This window comes from Dendrobium catenatum, unplaced genomic scaffold (genome assembly GCF_001605985.2).
Source record: "Dendrobium catenatum unplaced genomic scaffold, ASM160598v2 fragScaff_scaffold_1583, whole genome shotgun sequence".
NCBI classification, from domain to species: Eukaryota; Viridiplantae; Streptophyta; class Magnoliopsida; order Asparagales; family Orchidaceae; genus Dendrobium; species Dendrobium catenatum.
Window position 1 is genome coordinate 673021 of NW_021320045.1, and position 18590 is coordinate 691610.

Genomic DNA, 18590 nt, shown 5'->3' on the forward strand with positions numbered 1-18590 from the left:
TTTGAATTTGGAGGTTCATTCCTCCCAGCCATACCAATAGGATGACGAACATAACCCATCATTCATTATCTGATGATCATAGATGGATCACTGACATGAATGATCGGCGAGAAATCACCGAAATAATGGAATTTGAAAATTGCTTTCTCACTCTAGAAAATGGCTCTTTCTCACTCTAGAAAACCATTCAATGAATGTAACCTTTAGACTTTGAATACCATACAATTGGTTGGCTATTAAAATATAATACCCTATGTAGGAGGTTTGATGAATGGTCTTTCCTTTAAAGATGTTTTATGATGTTATCGTGGTTGTACCTTGTAATAGATGATTGAATTACATTGACGGTAGAAGGAGATGACACAATAATTTTTGAAAGCCACATGTAATAATAATGATAAAAGATAAATGATAATAATATAATGATCTAAAAAACAAATGAAATTGTGAAAATACCACATTAAAGCTGGATATCCTGTCTAGCTGAACCATATCCTGATGCATGAATATACTAATAGAATAATATATAGAGTAGTAAAAAGTGCATATAGATAATATATGAATGAATATAAGTACTAATTACATATAATGAATATGATGAATGTCGGAGGACAAGACTGCTAATATTGATAAATATGTGCATATGAATCTTTTTACTGATGCTTGAATGATTATAGTATCGTTATTTTACTCATTTACTGATTCTCTTGTCTGTTATTGATTCATAGTTTCATCATAATAATTTCCTACTTTTATTATTAATCACCTTGAGCTTTATAAATAATAACTGATCATTGATGTATATAATTTTAATTACTTTTGATAGATATTTGGTTATATTAATGATTTATATAAATTTTGGTATATTATAAGATTGATAAATATGTAATTCTTTCTAATTTGATATTTGATTTTGATAGTTTGGTATCAGAGTGGTTATTGGAAGAATTTATTGAATGATCACGAGAGCTATAGAAAATTTATTACGAGTCAGTTAGATTGGGTAAATTAAGGTGCAATGGTTTTCATACATAATTGATTGCATAAGTGAATGATATGTGATTAAATAAATTGTATTATTTTATGTAGGAATTGATTGAGTTCAACGAGTTTTGATTCGTGATTTGTTTCAATTCAATTTTAATTTTGATCTTGCCAATTTTTTTTGTATTGATTTTATTCCCAAATTCCTTAGGAAAATGTTTGAGATGACATTTTTTCTAAGTTGGGTAAATTATAATAACTCACTTTTTTTAAATAAAAATTTTAAATTTCAGCGTCATGCCTTATTAAAGAAGGAGAGAGAGGGATGAGAGAAAAAGGTTGTGAGGTTCTTTTTCATCTGTCAATTTTATTCAAAAATTTCTTATATTCATTATAAGTAACCCAAATCGCATTTTAGTTTTCAATAATTTTTAGTATGATAGATTTCTTTTGTCTTAAATAAATAAAATCACATTTTCTCGTAATTTATCAAGTTTTTACTATATAACTTTTTATACAAAAAATTTGAAAAATGTGACATTTTGGTAGTAATATCACTGAATTTCTTGAGTAGAATTAATGTTATGATTTTCTAATTTTATAGATATTATATAATTTTTTTTGTATTGAATAGAATTGACTATTTTATACTGCATTTTGATTAAGACATTTGCATAGGAAAGAAAGGCTATTTGTTAACACTATACAATAGGTTGACTATTAAAATATAATATCTTACACATCAGGGTAGGCCAACAGAATTTTCTTTAAAGATGATTTATTGTGTTATCCCGGTAGTAGCTTATAATAGATGATTGAATAATGTTGATGGATAGAGGATGAAGACTCTTAATGATTTTTGAAAGCAACTTGTCATAATAATGATAAAAGATGAATGGTAAGATGTAATATTATAAAGAATGAATAGATGAAATGGTGAAAATACCACGTTAAAAATGGATAACATATCTTGCTAAATCATATCCCAATGCATGTATATATTGATACCATTGATTGTTAGAGTAGTACATATATACATACTTAACATATAAATGTAAACAAGCACTGATTTCATATAATTAATAAGATGAATTACGTAAGAGGATAAGATTGATAATATTGATAAATGTGTGGTTGTGATTCTTTTTTATTGATGTTTGAGTTGTTATAGTACCATTATTTGACTCATTTACTAATTCTCATGCATGTTATTGATTCCTAGATTCATTGTAATAATTTTCCTACTTTTATTATTAATCATCTTAAGCTTTACAAATGATAACTAATATTTGATGTATATGATTTTAATTGTTTTTTATATTTGATTATATTGATGATTTATATAAGTTCTAGTATATTATTAAAATGATAAATAGATAATTCTTTTAAATTTGATTCTTGGCAGTGAAATTTACTTCTCTTTCATTATTATCTTTTCTAGACATATTATAATTTATAAATTTCTTCATTCTCATATCCTATTTGAACATTGACATAGCTAAATCATTCTCTACCAACCTTGCTCTCCCCACAAGTTTTAAAATTTCTTAAATTATTAATGGTATTAAAGAGTGTCTCAATTCATCCCTCAACTCTCTCAAATATTTTATAACACTTTTTTCTTCTATAATGATCAACTATGGAGTGTATCTTGCCAATGCTATGAATTCAACTTCATACTACATCACTACATTTTCTCCATGCTCCAATCTCATAAAAACCACCTGCATTTATTGTCTTGCTAATGGAGGTATGAACCAATTTCAAAAAACAACAATAAATTCTTCCTATATAATATTTGCATTTCTCTTCCCTTTAAATTTTTCTAGCTACTATCATATCCACCACATTTCTACTTCTCATTCAAAAAAAAAATGATGCAATTGGTACTTTTATGCTATCTGGATATATCATATTGTTAAATATTTATTACTATTCTTAGTAATCAATTATCTACTACTTGGGATTTTATAGTTCCCCTGAACAATGGAATATTTAATTTATTAAACATCTCGAGATGCTTGTATTCATCACTATCTTTAATCCCTAACTATGTACTCTATGTTTCATTTAAAACTTGAGCATTAATATTGGCAAGATATAACATGTTATTGGAAATCACTAGAGTTAATACTGCACTTTGTACATTTTGTGCAGTCTAATCTATGTTAAGATAGTTGCTATTTGAATGCTTTACATTTTTGCATCTTATGTAGTTTTGATGATTCCAAACATTATTGTTCAAATGTGTAGTTATCTCCTAACAATTTTAGAAGATTTGTATTTGCTCTTGTGTGTACTAACATTTCAGGAAAAATGAACTCCAGACTACGAAGACTTCAAATCAAATTCAGAATGAGATACTTTTTAAAATTTGAAGTTTGCATTTCTTTGAAATTAAATTGAAAGGGGGTGATTGTAATTGAGTGAATAAAAACATACACACACATAAGGAGATCATAACAAATTTTTAATGATCGTACTTGATGATATCCGTTCGTACGGGACGATCAGACAGTTATCTCCTATTGAGTACATGGAACGAATAGGAACTTGCTTAAAAATTTTTCTAAGTCTTATTCGTCCAGGACGAATTTTACAATCGTCCAGAACGATTGGTTCTCTGTAAAAATTTTTGTCCAGACGAAATTAAATTATCGTCAATGGCGATTGGTCCTCTGAAAAATTTTTGTCCAGACAAAATTAATAATCGTCCAGGACGATCTGATCTCTGGAAAATTTTCGTCCAGACGAAATTAAATTATCGTCCATGGCGATTGGTCCTCTGGAAAATTTTCGTCCAGACGAAATAAATAATCGTCCAGGACGATCGGTCCTCTGTAAAAATTTCGTCCAGACGAATAAATTTTCGTCCAAACGATTAACCGACTTAGAACAGTTTTCAGCAGTTTCTAGAACCGACCTAGTAATAACCGTTCGTACCGGAACGAACATAGTTCGTACGGCACGATCAGCTATACGAAGACATTTCGTACACATATACAAATGGTGGTCATTTCAAATCGTTTAAGTAAAATTGTCCAGGTGATCCACGATCGTACGGGATGATCCGCTGCGTACAGAATTGATAAATTTCCAGTTTTTGGGCGATTTTTTTGTTGTTTTTGTATAAATTGTCAAATTAGACTGCCACAATCTTTTTGTCATTTGATCTTCGGCCTCTTAAAGCAGAATATGCCAATGGAGAGAAGTGGAAGAGAGCATTCAAAAGGAGGATTCCCTACATTGGAGCGAGAAGAGCTCACTTGGATTTCAAAGGTAAGAGTCTGCTAACTTGTGAATTGGATTACTTCACTCTTTCTTTCTTCCTTCTAGATTCTGTGTGAGAAGATCTATCAAGGAGATCCGGTTTCTCTGTCACGACTTTGAGAGTGTGATAGATGAATGGGTTTTCACTGCCTATCACTTTGAGAGTGTGAATAGCCGAAGGGTTCGCTGCCCGTACACTAGGAGAGTGTGAATAGCCAAAGGGTTCGCTGCCAACACCTTGGAGAGGTGGTGATAGACGAAGGGTTCTCTGCCCACACTTGGAGAGTGTGAAAGGACGGACGATTCTCTGCCAACACTAGGATTGTTATAAAGGACGTACCGGGTTCTCTGCCGCACCGGGGAGTGAGTGAAAAGAGTGTGTTGTAAAGGCTTCTTCCGCCTTGCTGTGGGTGCAAAAGGAGAGTCACTTGTGGTATTAGTGCAATACTCAGAGGGTGCCTCTGGGGAGTGGAATGTAAGGTTTGGTTTTAGACCGAACCACTATAAATCTGGTGTCATTACTTTACTGTTTTACGTTTCCGCATTTTAATTCTTAGTCTTAAAAACTCTGTGAGTTGAAATAAATTTTTTCTACAAAACTTAAAGAAACAATTTTTATTTCGGTTCACATAATTTTAAAAGAGGGCTTAAATTTTTTACACTCCATTCACATCCGCGGAATCCAACGATCAATTAACAGAAAACAAACCCCCCCCTCTTGGTAGCCTTTGGGACATTAACTTAGGCTTAACAACCTAATTACTAGACTCAACAATCTATTGGATCCATTATCTATTTATAGAATGCTTGCTCCTAATTCATTTGTGAAACCCTTAAAAAAAGTTTTATTTAGAATTTTTTACCTAAAAAAATTAAAAAATTATTTCAAGAGTCATTATAAGTCTAAATTATAAATCGTCTTCACTAGAAAATTATACTATAATGTTTTAATTATACTACATTTTTTATAATTTATAGGCATGTTGACCTCAGTTTTGTATGAGGTCACTCTTAACTCCTCCTTGAGTCCTAGATCCTAGGATCTTCCTAGTTCCTAGCCTTTAGGCCTAATCCAAATCTTAACTCAATCCAAACCCAGAACTCTTAGGCTAAAGACTTAGGTCCTAAAGCCCTTTCTAGGTAATTTTTCCATCACCTTGAAACCCAGTCATTTGACATCTGATTTAGGGTCTATAAATTTCATATTGATGTGACATATCTCTAGTGTCAACCCTCCAAATTTGAGCTCATTTGGAGGACTCTAACCCTACAAACATAATCCAATTTCAAAGGTTGCAAAACTTTCAAATATTTACAATCAATGCCACTAGACTTTACACCTAGTGGAATTTGACCTTGGAGCCCCCTCCAAACCCTTTGACCATCTCCAATACATTGATTTTGACTTAATGAATAATAGTCTACATTTTCTCAGATTCAATTTGGCCCCGAATTGACTTAGGGCCAAAATGACCAAAATGCCCTTTAACGGGATTTTTGGACTTTTTGTCTTAAACTTGACTTGATTTGATCATCAATCTTTGAAACCTCTCTCAAGTGTTTCCAATTGACATTTGGGACCCCTTTGACCCAACTAGCCCTGGGTCAACTAGGTTGAGCAAGTCAACCAAGTTGACCAAATGGCCCATACACCTTAAACCACCTAATCCATTTGACCAAGATCATTCCAATTCCCTTTGATCCCAAGGGGTGACCCCTTGGGAACCCAAGAGACCCCTCTTAGAGACCTAATCCTTAGGCTCACTTGGGTTAGCCTTTTGGATTGACCCAAGTGACCAAAGAGAGGTCTCCTTTGAACCATCTCTCAACCTTAATAAAATTAAATCCATATCAAGTTGTCATTTGGTCTCCCTTGACCCAATGCACCTCTCTTGACCAGCCCAGCCTTTGGGCTGACTTGGGTCAAGAGTTAGGCTAACCCAAAGTTCCCAAAGCCACTTGGGATTGAACTAATTCTTGCCCTATGCCAAATTGAACTTGATCAACACCTCTAGTAGGTGGCCCTAGGTCCAATACACTTCCTCCAGCCTGCCCATTCCTTGGGCTGACTTGGGTCAGGTTTTAGGCTAGCTCAAAATAGCCAAAACCATATAGACCCGAGCCATCTTTGAATTCAGATCAAATTGAACCCAATTGACACTTGCATTGGGTGCACCAGACCCAGACCTACCTCCCATATCAAGCCCATGGTCTGGTCCGACCTGGGTTGAGCCCAAATAGACCCGAACCAAGCAAATTTAGATCAAGCTGAGCCATCTTTGAACCCAGATCAAATTGATCCCAATTGCCACTTGTATTGGGAGAACCAGACCCAGACCTACCTCCCATATCAAGCTTAGGGTCTGGTCTGACCTGGGTCGAGCCCAATTCAACCCAAACCGAGCAGGTTTGGGTCCAACCAAGCCACCATATCAATTTGAACCTCCAAACCCCAACTTAGCTCATCCTCGACTCTAGCATGTCCCCATCGTTCTTTTCAGGTCAACCTGACCCAAACCCTGGCCGGTGGCAGTCAAAACCAATGGAGAACAAGCTCCGGTGGTCCCCCCGCAGCCGATTATGACCCAAAGCCTTCTAAAGGCTGTGGTTCGCTGGATTGAACCTCACGACCCCTCTGGGATGGTGTCCCCTTCCACCTGGTGTCAATCCGCAGCCCCTCCTATTCAATCACGGCCGTCCAAGCTCACGGGAGGTGGCTGAATAGGGTAGTTCTCCCCAGAGCTCGCCACTCAATTCCAGATGTTTCAAATCATTCCCTAGAGCTCCTTTAACCTCCCAGCATCTTCCCCAAGCTTCCCAGGCCGTTCCTTCGATCCGTTCGAGCGAACTCCGGTGAAAGCTCTCGACATCCTGCTTGAAGTCGTACCTCCGGCCGTCCTCTTATCCCGACGTCTGAAGGAGATCTATTCGCCATCACCTCCTAAAGATTTTTGATAGAGAAGCTCATCCGTTGATACTTTCTCTATGGTAATATCTCTATCCCGAGCTCCCTAGCTAGGTAGTATGGTCAAGTGTGAAGGAAACCTTCACCCCAACGGATTTCCACCGTTGGATTGAAGGTTTCTTCTGTCCTAATCCTCCCTATGAAATTTTGTTGAAGTTTGCCTGCGGGATAGACCGGATCACGCCAGAGAAGCTTCACGGTCTCGGTTTCACGCGCGAAGTTGAAGATGAAATCCTTGCCATTGATTTAAATCAATGGCACGGATTAGATCCCGCGGTCTCAGAGCGCGTTTGAACCTAGCCATGTGATCCTTCATCCGACGGCTACGGTTAATCTGACCATTACCCAGTCAGTGTCAATGATTACCCTTCCAATCGCGACGTGCCGCGTGTAAAGCGTCGGCTGACTGTGTAATGGCTGGATTAATTCTACAGGAAATTTATGGAAACTTCAAAAATTAATATCTCCCTACACACTTGGCCAAATTAGGTGTTCTTAGGCTCATTGGAAAGGTCGCAGGGAGACATATACAAGCCCTATGATTCCAGGTCCTAATCGAATATGTGTTAAGCTAAATTTTAGTTTGAGTGTTATTTCAATTTTTGTAATTATTATTTAATTTCAATTCCCCAGGACCTAGAACTTTGGGAGATTGAATTTGAGCATGTCCCTGACATGCCCAAATTTTATCTCCCCTGTTTGAGATGTTTAAGAGCACTTTCCCCTAATTTTGAGTTTAAGGGTCATGGGTTGACCCTTAAATTCAAATTAGGATTCAAACCTTTCCAATGGGACTTAGGATGTGATTTGTTGTGTGATGATGATGTGTAGGGTAGGGAGTTTAGAGCCACTGATTTTGCCCCAATCTAAGCTTAGGATAGCTCCCTAGGATTTTCTCAAGGTGACTTAGAGTTCACATTAGGTGGCTTGGTTAGCTACATTAGACTATTCCATTTGAGTCCAAATATGGTTTGTTTAGGCCTTGGGATCAGATGATCCAATGGTCTAAATTTCATCTGGTTTAGAGCACATTTCGTTCACCCAATAGGAGCCATAGTATTCCCCCTTAGAATCACCCCTTTGGCATTAATAAAATTCTAATAAATCAAGCTTAACACCTAAAATTCCTTAAAATCCTCCTAATTGACCCTAATCGATCTATTAATCAGTAAAAATTCAAATCCTATTAATTTAGTTGTATAATCCACCTTAATTTAATTTTAATTAAAATTAGTCTTTAATCAATATTTATTAATTAAAAATCATTTAAAATCCCAAAAAATCTTTAATCTCTTTTTAATATCCCCTTAGAACATTTCTGATCTTTGGGGTTGATTTCAAGAAGTTTAGGACTCATTTGAGTTCAAATCACTAAAAGGGACCCTTTAATTAAGATAATTAGAAAATCCTAATAAATACCATAACTTGTAAAATTCATTACTAATTCTATAAAATTCCAAATCAATCAAACTCAGTGACTAATGACCCTAATTAAAATCTAGTATTTTCCAAAAATATCCAACCCACAAAATCTCGTCAAAATGAAAAAGTCAACAGTTTAGTCAACTTAGGCCAAAAACTGGTCAAAACTTCTAAAAATCATAACGTTTTATAGGAAACTCCAAATTGAGTGTGTTGCATGTCTAACAACTCATAATTAGGTCTAGTATTTATTAAAAATTTGAAATCCTTAATATTAACTCTAATTTTTAAAATCAAAATTTTACCCCTTAGTTAACATATCCGGATAACCCTCTAAAATCTATTAACTCCCCCAAATTCCAAAATTTTCTTAATAGGCTAATAAAGTTCTTAATCAACTCTTTAAAATCAGTAACCAACTCCTTATATAAATCCACTCTTTAATTCCAATGAACTTAAATAACTTAATCAACCTCAATTATTACTGGGTAACCTAGGCCTATGAGGCTATTAACTTAGCCCCAAGGAAGGTGAAATAAACTTCACGGCCTCGGTGTGAAACAAAGGTAGTAATCAATTAACTCTTAAAATATATTTAATAAAAATTCTTAATATATTAATATTTAAACCTTAACCTAAATTCCCTTTTAAGCCTTCATAAACTCAGAATTTTAGACAACTTTAACTAATCACCCACTTTAGGATCTACCCCAGCCACACGACCTTTTACACACACTTTAGATGATTTGCTAGGACAACCAACTCTATATCTAGGTTAGGCCGGCATTTATTTTACTGCTGTGCCGAATTTTTTGTGGTTTTTACTGCATGTTCTGAATGAAATTGTTTTGCTGTGTCTGCTTACTTTTTACTGCTATATGTGGATGGTTGATGTGTTTGACGACAAGATTTCCATTAGGATAGGAACGATCTGGATGTTCATACAGTTTTCTGCATGTGGCCACGCTCATGTAGGGCAATAAAAAGGGGGGCTAAATAAAAAAAATTCAATTATTATAAATGCTTTCACAGGTGCTTCAACTGCTAAAGCCCCCAAATAAAAAGAGCGTGGCCAGTGTGTTTACTTTCTTTTCTGCATATATATAATTGTTGGGGAATAAATATGTTTTGATTTAGTAACTTCTTAGGATAACCTTTCAGGAGAGTCTAGAATTTTGATTTGATATAAATGTAATTTGTATAAGTGTTAAGTGTTGTGAAAGTTAGATTTTAAGTTGGGATACATAGGTCCAAAGCTTGGACTCCGAAGAGAAAAGGACACCCCTTAAGGGGAGTGGCCCCTTTCTATTTGGAAATCCAAGTTTGGATCATTTCTTTCTTACCCAAAGAGGAAAGAATGCCCTTCCTTTCAAAGGAAGTGCCCTCTTATCTATTTGGGTAGTCTACTACGAAGAATCCAAGGAGCCTGAAGGAGATGAACCTGAAAGAGAACAAGATTGAAGAACTAAAGTTAGAAAGTATCCCATTCAAAACTACTTGTGTCTCTACTAGGTTTTGAATCCGGGTTGTTGTCAGTGGTGCCCGACCACTTTACTTTCTCTAAAATTCTGATTTGTAATAAGCAAGGCAACTTTGCCTATAGACATATATTAATTAATTTATTTATACTTGATGTGTTGAGAAGATTGCCTTTAGGGTTGCCTACTTTTCTTAGTTTTTTAGCGTTTGTCTGCCTCTTTTGTTTTTGGAAGGACTCGAGGGACTCGTGAGGGTGTGAAAGTTTTATATTCATAATTATAAAGTTTAAAATTTTAGTGAGTCTAAATAACATAAAAAGATAACGAATTTAGGGAATTAGCCGGGGATCGAACCCAGGGTCGCATGCATATTTCTGCACTACGCTCTCCTTATTTTAGACCCTTCCCCACCTGCGGGTAGAGTTCGGATAGTCTGACTTATGAGGACAAGGTGCCGGACCTGGGGAAGCCCAGTCTTCTAAAAAATTATTTTCAAGCCTGTTTTTAAAATTTCAAGCATGTTTGATTTGAAGTTGTCAACTAGCACGCATTGCATTAGAAACAAATTAAAAGAGTCAAAATTTTAATTGCATTAGTCCTTAGCATTTTGCACCCAACATAAGTTAAAGGGGCCAATTAGGAAAATCTATAGATGTCGGCCCCAACTCTCTGAAACCTTTAAGTAAAACGTCCATACCACTCTTTCATAAAAGATCGGACTCATGTATTTTAAATCGATTAGGTGGTTAGCTGGCTCCCCAATCCAGGCCGGGGTAAGTCCAGGTTCTGCTCTGCATTAGTTAGATTCGGACGACTGTGGTCTAGTGTCCAAAATAGATTTAAGATCGGGTCAGATCTTTGATTATAAGACTCCGAATTTTGGGAATATAATCCCAAATTTCTAATAAAATGCTCAACTCTAATTAAATCATCATTTAAATACAAAATATAAAGCCCAACACTTAGATTAAGTTGGGACACTTTTGGATGATTCTAGAATCTCAAAGTGTCCATTACCTCTCTTCCCTTGATTCTATTAATAACTGCTCAATCTTGATCCATTCCCTTTTGAGTTTCCAAAATTCGCATCTCTTTTTAATATCACTCCTAAAAAGTCTAATAAAATTCCGTCACTATTTTAATCGAGAGTTTTCGTAGGGGACTCTGTCTCCCTACGATATAATTAACTATGAGGGCTTACGCTCGTAGGAGATTTAGAACAACACATGCACCTAATTTTAAAATTGATTTTCCAAAAAAAATTTATTAGTCTTCCTTGGAAAAAATCAAAAGACGAACATCATTATTACATTCAAAGGATTATCATTGAATGGTGTTATCTCCCTTTGGAGAGATACATCCTTCTTTGATAAGGTTTTTGATGTGAACTCGACGGTCATACTTTTGAATGTCATAGTCGAATATTTAATTGAACTTCACTTTGTTCCCTCGGGGCTATATGAAGTTCTCTTTAGAATCTGGTCATAATATTCAAGATGAGCTTCATAATTCTAAGTATGAACACCGTTTATGAAATTTTAATTTCATCCTTCGAGGTGATATACTTTTTCTAGCAGGGTAATTCGACTTTAGAATTAGACTTCAACTTCAATTTCAAAATTCTTAAATAAAACTAATATTTTTCAAAACATGTTTTCAAAATTCTACCAACAAAAAAATGGCAAGCCCGGTGGGACGAATCTCTCTCTCCATCTTTAATAGTGACGAAATTTCATTTCATCGGTAGTTTTAACTATCATTTCTTCTGTTGGTCCCTCTACCCATTTCTTCCTTCGGTGAGTGTGGCCATCATCTAAAATAAAATAAACATTAAAAAGAGAGGTCCTACCTCCAAATTTTTTTATATACTAAGTTTCTGTTCTGATTTTGACCTTCTGCCCCCAGGGCAACCAGTGAGGTGATAGTGTCAAATCAGATCCTTGGGATATCCTTCTCAATCCTATGAATTTATAGTTAACAAACTTCTCATTCAACATATAAATTCTTAAGTTTGAAAGGAATTTGAGGACGCTCTTGGGTGTTTCGAAGTACTTTAGTCTTAACCCCCTCACTTCCTTTTTGACCTTTAGAGGTATGGAGGGTTAGACTACAAACTTTACTTGAGTTTTCTCACAGTTCCATAAGCCTTCGGGCAAGGGGAAACTCTGTTCATTGTGTTTTGGAATTTGTGAGAAAACCCACCTTAAATCTCCCAAAATTCAAATTTTCTTTTAAAACGTTCTTCAAATTCTAAGTTGTCACATGTTACCCCATACGTTTTTCTTTGACCGAGAGCTATCCTCAACTGTTAATGACCAAGAAAGTACTGTGATCTTTGGGATGGGATTCAACACCCTTGAGCTCTCCATGGACGGACACCAGATAGTTAGTTTAGATGCCAATAAGGAAGTTCCCCCAGTAGTTGAGTTGATTATGGGATCTGCACCTACCCTTCCAGTAGTCAGTGATGAGAAGGAATAGTCTGAGCTAGTTGTTGAGCCGCCCATTGAAGTTAAATCTGTTTTTGAGGAAGGGTCTAGTTCTGGACTTAACTTTGTCACTAATAACCAGAAGAAGAACTATTTGAGGAGGCTTAGGAAGAAGATTTACAAGGCCAAGAAAGTTGTGTCCTTTAAGACTTTAGCTCAAGTAGAGTCTGAGGATACTGAGGAGCTACCTATTCCTGCTTCCTCTCCCCTCCTAAAGGGGAGTCTCTTCTACCCCCTTGCTTCTGCTCAAGGAGAGGAGAGGGCAGCTAGGATAACCCGTTCCCCACCATGCTCAGTTGACTACTCGACTAAGAATACTCTTAAAGAAAAGCACATCCAGAGGACAAGGACACTAAGGAACATAATTCACACCTGTGCGGCACAGTCTGGGTAGACTGAGGAGGAGTATGTAAAACAGTTAAAGGGAGTTATCTCCCATCACTTCCAGAAGGAGATCTTGAAAGAAGTTTCTGAGGCAAAGAACTTAACCTCTCAGCCTGTAAGAAAGAACAAGAGGTATATCAAACAACCTGTCACTTCAGTACTAGTTGATGGGTATCATTGGGTGCCACGCCTTTCATCCTCTAAAATGGAAGGTATTGTATTGACTGGGTCCGAGAGAGGCCACCATTCTATTGGTAGACCCCCGGTACCCCCTCCTAAGACTATAAAGTTGGCCTCAATGATTGTTAAGCCAAAGGGGACTAAAATTCGAAGACCTGCAGATGTTAAAGGCAAAAGGCCTAAGTCCCCTAAGCAGAAATTTGTGCCCAAGAGGACTAAGTTGGAGAACTTACCACAACCTCCCATAACTTCTAAGTTCATTCTTCAACTCCAACGAGTTCCAGTTACTCCTTCTCCGGTCCCAATTGATCAAATGGATGTTTCTGTCAGTACCCCAGATGTCACAATTAATAGTGCTCCTTTCGCCAGTTTAGTTCAAGATCCAGTAACCACCACCACTATTGTCCCAGTTGATGATCTCCAAGATCTGAGTGTCGTTCCTAGGCTCCCTAGTCAGGTGTTTGAGGACCTTACCTTGCCAGATGTAGGAGCCATCACTTTACAAGCTCCTGCTTTGCCCCCCGAGGTATATGTCCCTCACCCTATAGAGGATGCCCCTCACCCTATAGAGGATGCCACTCTTCTGACTGCAAGTTCTGGGATAGTCGGATAGGAGAGAACTGACCAGAATCTAGAGATGAAAGATGAACCAATTCTGGAGTTTCAGTCGGATCCTAATCCAAAGCTTATAGAAATCATCTCCATATTGGATTATGAAGAATTGTTTGACATGGCTGAATATAAAGGATACTTGTCCCTCAATCCCAAGTCAATTTGAGATAGACCGATTGAAGAGGTAGTAAAAGAGATAAAGAATATTTTTTATGAATAGAGAAGGAATGGCCTCTTTTGACCCAGATTTGGATGATCTCCTTGGAGATGAAGATGATTATGTTGGTAGCATTTGTATGGTTGAAACCAGGGGGTCTAATAAAGAAGCTGAACCTAGCAAGCGTCGACCTGTTAGAGATGAGGATTCACCTGTTGTCCAGTCAGATTCAGATGAGTCAATAAAAGCTAGAGATGCAGAGCATATAAGAAACTTGGAGACTCAACTAGCAGGAATGATGTCACAAGTTAAGGAAATGCTAGAAAGGTTGGATAAATCACAACAGGAATCCCTTAAAATCTAGCAGTCATCTCGAGAGATCACAGAAAAGGCTAAAAGGGCAGAATCTAGTTCCAAATCCCTCGAGTTAGCATCTTTGATTCTTCCTTGCCCACCAGAAGCACCTCCAGTTCAGCCCACAATTTCCACCACCCCTCCAATTCCGCCTCATAAAGATATTAAACAACTGATTGAGGACCAAGTAAGGGAGGCCTTGTCCCTTTCACAAGGGACCGCATCTATTCCAAAGGGTAGACCCTACCCCCGAGGAATATGACTCAGTTCATTATCCAAAGGGTTTTGTGCCACCGTCATTTAAAATTTTCACCGAAGTCGAAAACTCAAGACAGCACCTGGCCCACTTCCGAGTGAGTTGTTGTAATGCAGGAGGGTCAGATGCTCTACTTTTTTTGCCAATTTATAAGTAGTCTGTCCGGAATTGCTTTTGAGTGGTACACCGATCTGCCCAACGATTCAGTAAGAACCTTTTGCGATCTATAAAATTTTTTCTAAAGAGATTTTTTGGAGTGCAACAACGCACCTCTATGGGCGATCTTATTGTTGAAAAGTAAAAGCCGGGAGAGTCTCTGGTCGAATACATCTTGAGGTGGCAAAATCTCTTGATGAAGTGTGAACCCCAGTTGCAAGAGCAACATGCCGTGAAAATTCTTCTTAAGAACATTCATGGCCCGATTGCTTTTCTCCTGAAGGGTTTCACTATTAAAACTTTTGAAAAACTTCTCAACAAGGCTAGCAATTTGCAGGAAGAGGCTCCTAGGATGCCATTCTTACGAGAGCAGTCTGAAGATACGAAGGGCCCTAAGTTGGTGAAAACTTTTGAGAAGAAAGCTATGGTCTCAGCGGTTGATAAGGGGAAGAGGCCAGTGGTTAGTCAGCCTTGCACTCCACCTCCACCACAGCCACCTCAGAAGCAGTCCTTTCAGATAGTTTCAAAGCATACTAGAGATCCTGCCTTCATCCCTTTTAGAGAGCGATTGGCAAAGCCTTATCCATTTAAAAGGGAGTCAATTAAAAAGATTTTCAAGAGTTTGTTAAAGAAGCTAGATTTCCAGTTACCAGAGGCTAGAAGACCAGAGGATGAAAGTAAGAAAGAGGATCCTAAATATTGCCCGTACCACCGAATGCTCAGTCATCCACTTGAGGATTGTATTGTGTTCAATGATTGGCTCGAGAGGAACTACATTCAAGGTAATATTATAATTCCTAAAGAGTATTTGGTAGATCCAGAAAAGGCCTCAGTCAAAATTATCTCAGAAAATCTTCTTAACTCTTCTCTTTCAGTCGAAGATGGTTGGGACATTGCTTAGTCCCAGGCATTTAAAAAGTTGATTAACAAATCTTTTCATCTTTCTCAACAGCTTACTACGACAGCCTAGGGCCTGGTGTGGGAAGTTGACTTGGACGCTTCGCATAAGGATGTTGAGCCACTTCCCTCTCCAGTAGTCGTAGGAACTACTATAAAAAATGTAAAATAAAAGAAATATGAATTTATGGAGAGGAAGTGTGTCGATGAGAGATATATTCGAGTGGCAGATGGTGGTGTGAAAACCCTTTCCCCTCTCTTATTATCTGACTTTTACTTTGCCCCATCAAAGGCAAAGGGTCAAAAGATTAATAAAAAACATCCTTCTACCTCTATCTTGATGATTATCCATAAGTATGAAGTGCAATATTATGATTCTCATGTTTTAAAACAAAACTCTGGTGAAGTAAATCTCAATGTCAAACAAATTGACCCTCCCGAGTCAACCACTCAAGAAGATGTCGAATGTGAAACCTTATCAGAGAGTGATTTACCCCAAATTAACTTTCAGGGAAGTCCTATCGAGATAGAGTTTTCAGATTCTGACTCTCTTTCGGGAAATAACGATCCATTGCCCACGGTGAGTGTAGACACTACTCTAGTTTGCCTGCCCGAGGATATCGAGCAAGTGCAACTTCATGGCGATAACGTCTTACCCGGGGCTTCCTCCATAGGAGAAAGGCAAGCAATCCATCTTCGAATATCTAAATCCAAACTCCCCTCAACAATCTAATTTTCCTTTAATTCCTCTAGGTTTTGAGTCAGTCATTCCTAAAGTTGATTATAATGTCCTTGCCCATCTTAGGAAGTTGCCAGCCAAATTAAGTATTTATGAATCCCTCCTTCTTTCCAAAGAAATGAGAGAGTCCTTAATCAAGGCACTTCTTGATCCTGAGATTTGCCTAGCCCAATTGGCTTCGACTTCAAAAGATGAGGCACTTTACTTTAAAGAGGTCTCTGGAGTTACTTTTTCAGACGAAGACTTACTCTTGGGAACTACCGACCATAACCGTCCCCTTTATATTATTGTAGATGTGGAAAATTTCAAGTTATCAAGAGACCTCGTTGATATGGGTGCATCGGTCAATGTAATGAACATAAAGACCCTCATCTACCTCAGAGCTGATTCTAGCAAGCTTTCAACTGACAATTTGGTGCTACCTTGGTTCAACGAAAAAGGCGAGAGAGCTTTTGGTTCAATCACTTTGCTCTTAGAGATAGGAGAATTGAAAACTGAAGCTAAGTTTTATATAACTGATTTGGCAACATCATTTAACGCACTCCTAGGTAGACCTTGGATCAACGAATATAGAATGGCTCCATCTACCCTACACCAATGCGTCAAGTATCAACGAGAATGCATTGAACATGTGATTAAGGTGGATCTGCAACCATTCTCTATTCAAGAAATTGGGATCTATGAGGATGCAAAATATTTCATACCAAAAGGGTCCTCGTCCCGTTCTAAGTTTGAGATCAAGATTGAGGAGAAATTAGTTGGACAAAAATCCAACCAAGAAAAGGAAAAAGAAAAAGAAAAAGATGAAATCATCCATTAAGAAGAGATACATTCAAGTAGTGAAGATGATTTTTATATCGTTGTCCTTAGGCCTCCAAACAAATTACCTTAGAGAGGTGGGAGGATGGCCTTAAGGGCATGAGGTCGGGGTTATACTTCATTGGATAAGAGAACAACACCTGTGTATATTGACCCGGAATTAGATTCCGATAGTGAACCAGAAAAATGAGGTGTTGCTTTCTCTCTTGACTATAAGAATATAAACACTTCTCCAAAATTTGATATCACCTTAGACCAGGATAGTGACTCTGAGGTAGATAACTCGAAGGATAAAAGTGACGAGCCTAAATTAACAATGTATGAAAAGCTCAGTAGGAGAATTGAGGCCCTTTCCCTGACCCCACTGTCAGCTTGCAGGATTGCCGGGTTAGAAGTTAAAGTGGCCCCCAACCTGAACGGTGAAGTAAAGAAAGTCCAGAAATTCTTTCCTGGCTCCTCCTCCGCAAGGGATGAAGGTGATGTAACCCTTGAGGAGGCAGATTTTAATGAATTAATGGAATTACCTTTCGGCTACTTCCCTGTCTGTGTGAAATATACTTTCTCCAAAGGTACTGTACCGTATCGATGGACTAAGGGTCAAGCCAGATACCATGAAAATATTTGACAAACAAAGATCAAGAAAAATCCAATGGCTAGTATCAGCTTTGGAACCGTTAGTTCATTAGATGACGATGAATACTGTTTAATAATAACTTATCATCTTGAATCTCAAAATGTCCCTACAGATCCCGTCTGTCCTTTGGATGGGATCTGTTTGGAGACTTTATATGATCCTGATGAACTTCAAGTTCGGGATGCACCCCCTGAATTTGAAGAGGAAATTAAATCAACGGTCGACGAGTTAAGAGAAATTAACCTAGGAACTGATGATGACCTCCGTCCTACTTTTATAAGCACTTTACTGAATGAAAATGAGACCCAGGATTTGATTCAATTACTGTCTGAGTTCAGAGATTGCTTTGCCTGGACATACGACGAAATACCGAGTTTGTTCGCTAAGGTTGCGGTCCACAAACTTGGAGTTCAGCATGATGTCATTCCTGTTAAGCAAGCCCCTCGGTGCATGCGCATAGAGATTGAGCAACAAGTCATTTTTGAAGTTAAAAAATTGGCCAAAGCCTGGTTCTTCTGAGAGGAACAATACCCCTCTTGGGTGGCTAATGTCGTGCCAATTCGAAAGAAAAATGGTCAGATTTGAATTTGCGTCGACTATAGGGATTTGAATAAGGCATGTCCTAAAGATGAGTTCCCTCTACCCATATCAGAACTCATGGTGGATATTGCCTCCCGCATGTTATTTTCTCCTTTATGGACGGCTCATCTGGTTATAACCAAATCAAGATGGCCCTAGAAGGTGAGAGAAATACTGCATTCAGAACCTCTATAGGGATCTTTTGTTATAAGGTG

General features: G+C 37.5%; 1 protein-coding gene across 1 annotated transcript; it reads left to right on the plus strand.

Moving 5' to 3' along the window:
• Positions 1–14903: 14903 nt before the first annotated feature.
• On the plus strand, positions 14904–17163 carry LOC110106707. Its single transcript, XM_028700741.1, has 3 exons — positions 14904–15278; positions 15354–15489; positions 16358–17163. The coding sequence occupies exons 1-3, from the start codon at positions 14904–14906 to the stop codon at positions 17161–17163; spliced, it is 1317 nt and encodes a 438-aa protein (XP_028556574.1).
• Positions 17164–18590: the final 1427 nt, after the last annotated feature.

Excerpts from the sequence above, each read along its gene's own strand:
- LOC110106707 (XM_028700741.1), top strand. The coding sequence starts at position 14,904 with ATGAAGTGTGAACCCCAGTTGCAAGAGCAACATGCCGTGAAAATTCTT. Across the intron at positions 15,279-15,353 it reads TCCCTTTTAGAGAGCGATTG|TTACCAGAGGCTAGAAGACC; the intron begins GCAAAGCCTTAT and ends CTAGATTTCCAG. Across the intron at positions 15,490-16,357 it reads CGAGAGGAACTACATTCAAG|GTTTTGAGTCAGTCATTCCT; the intron begins GTAATATTATAA and ends TAATTCCTCTAG.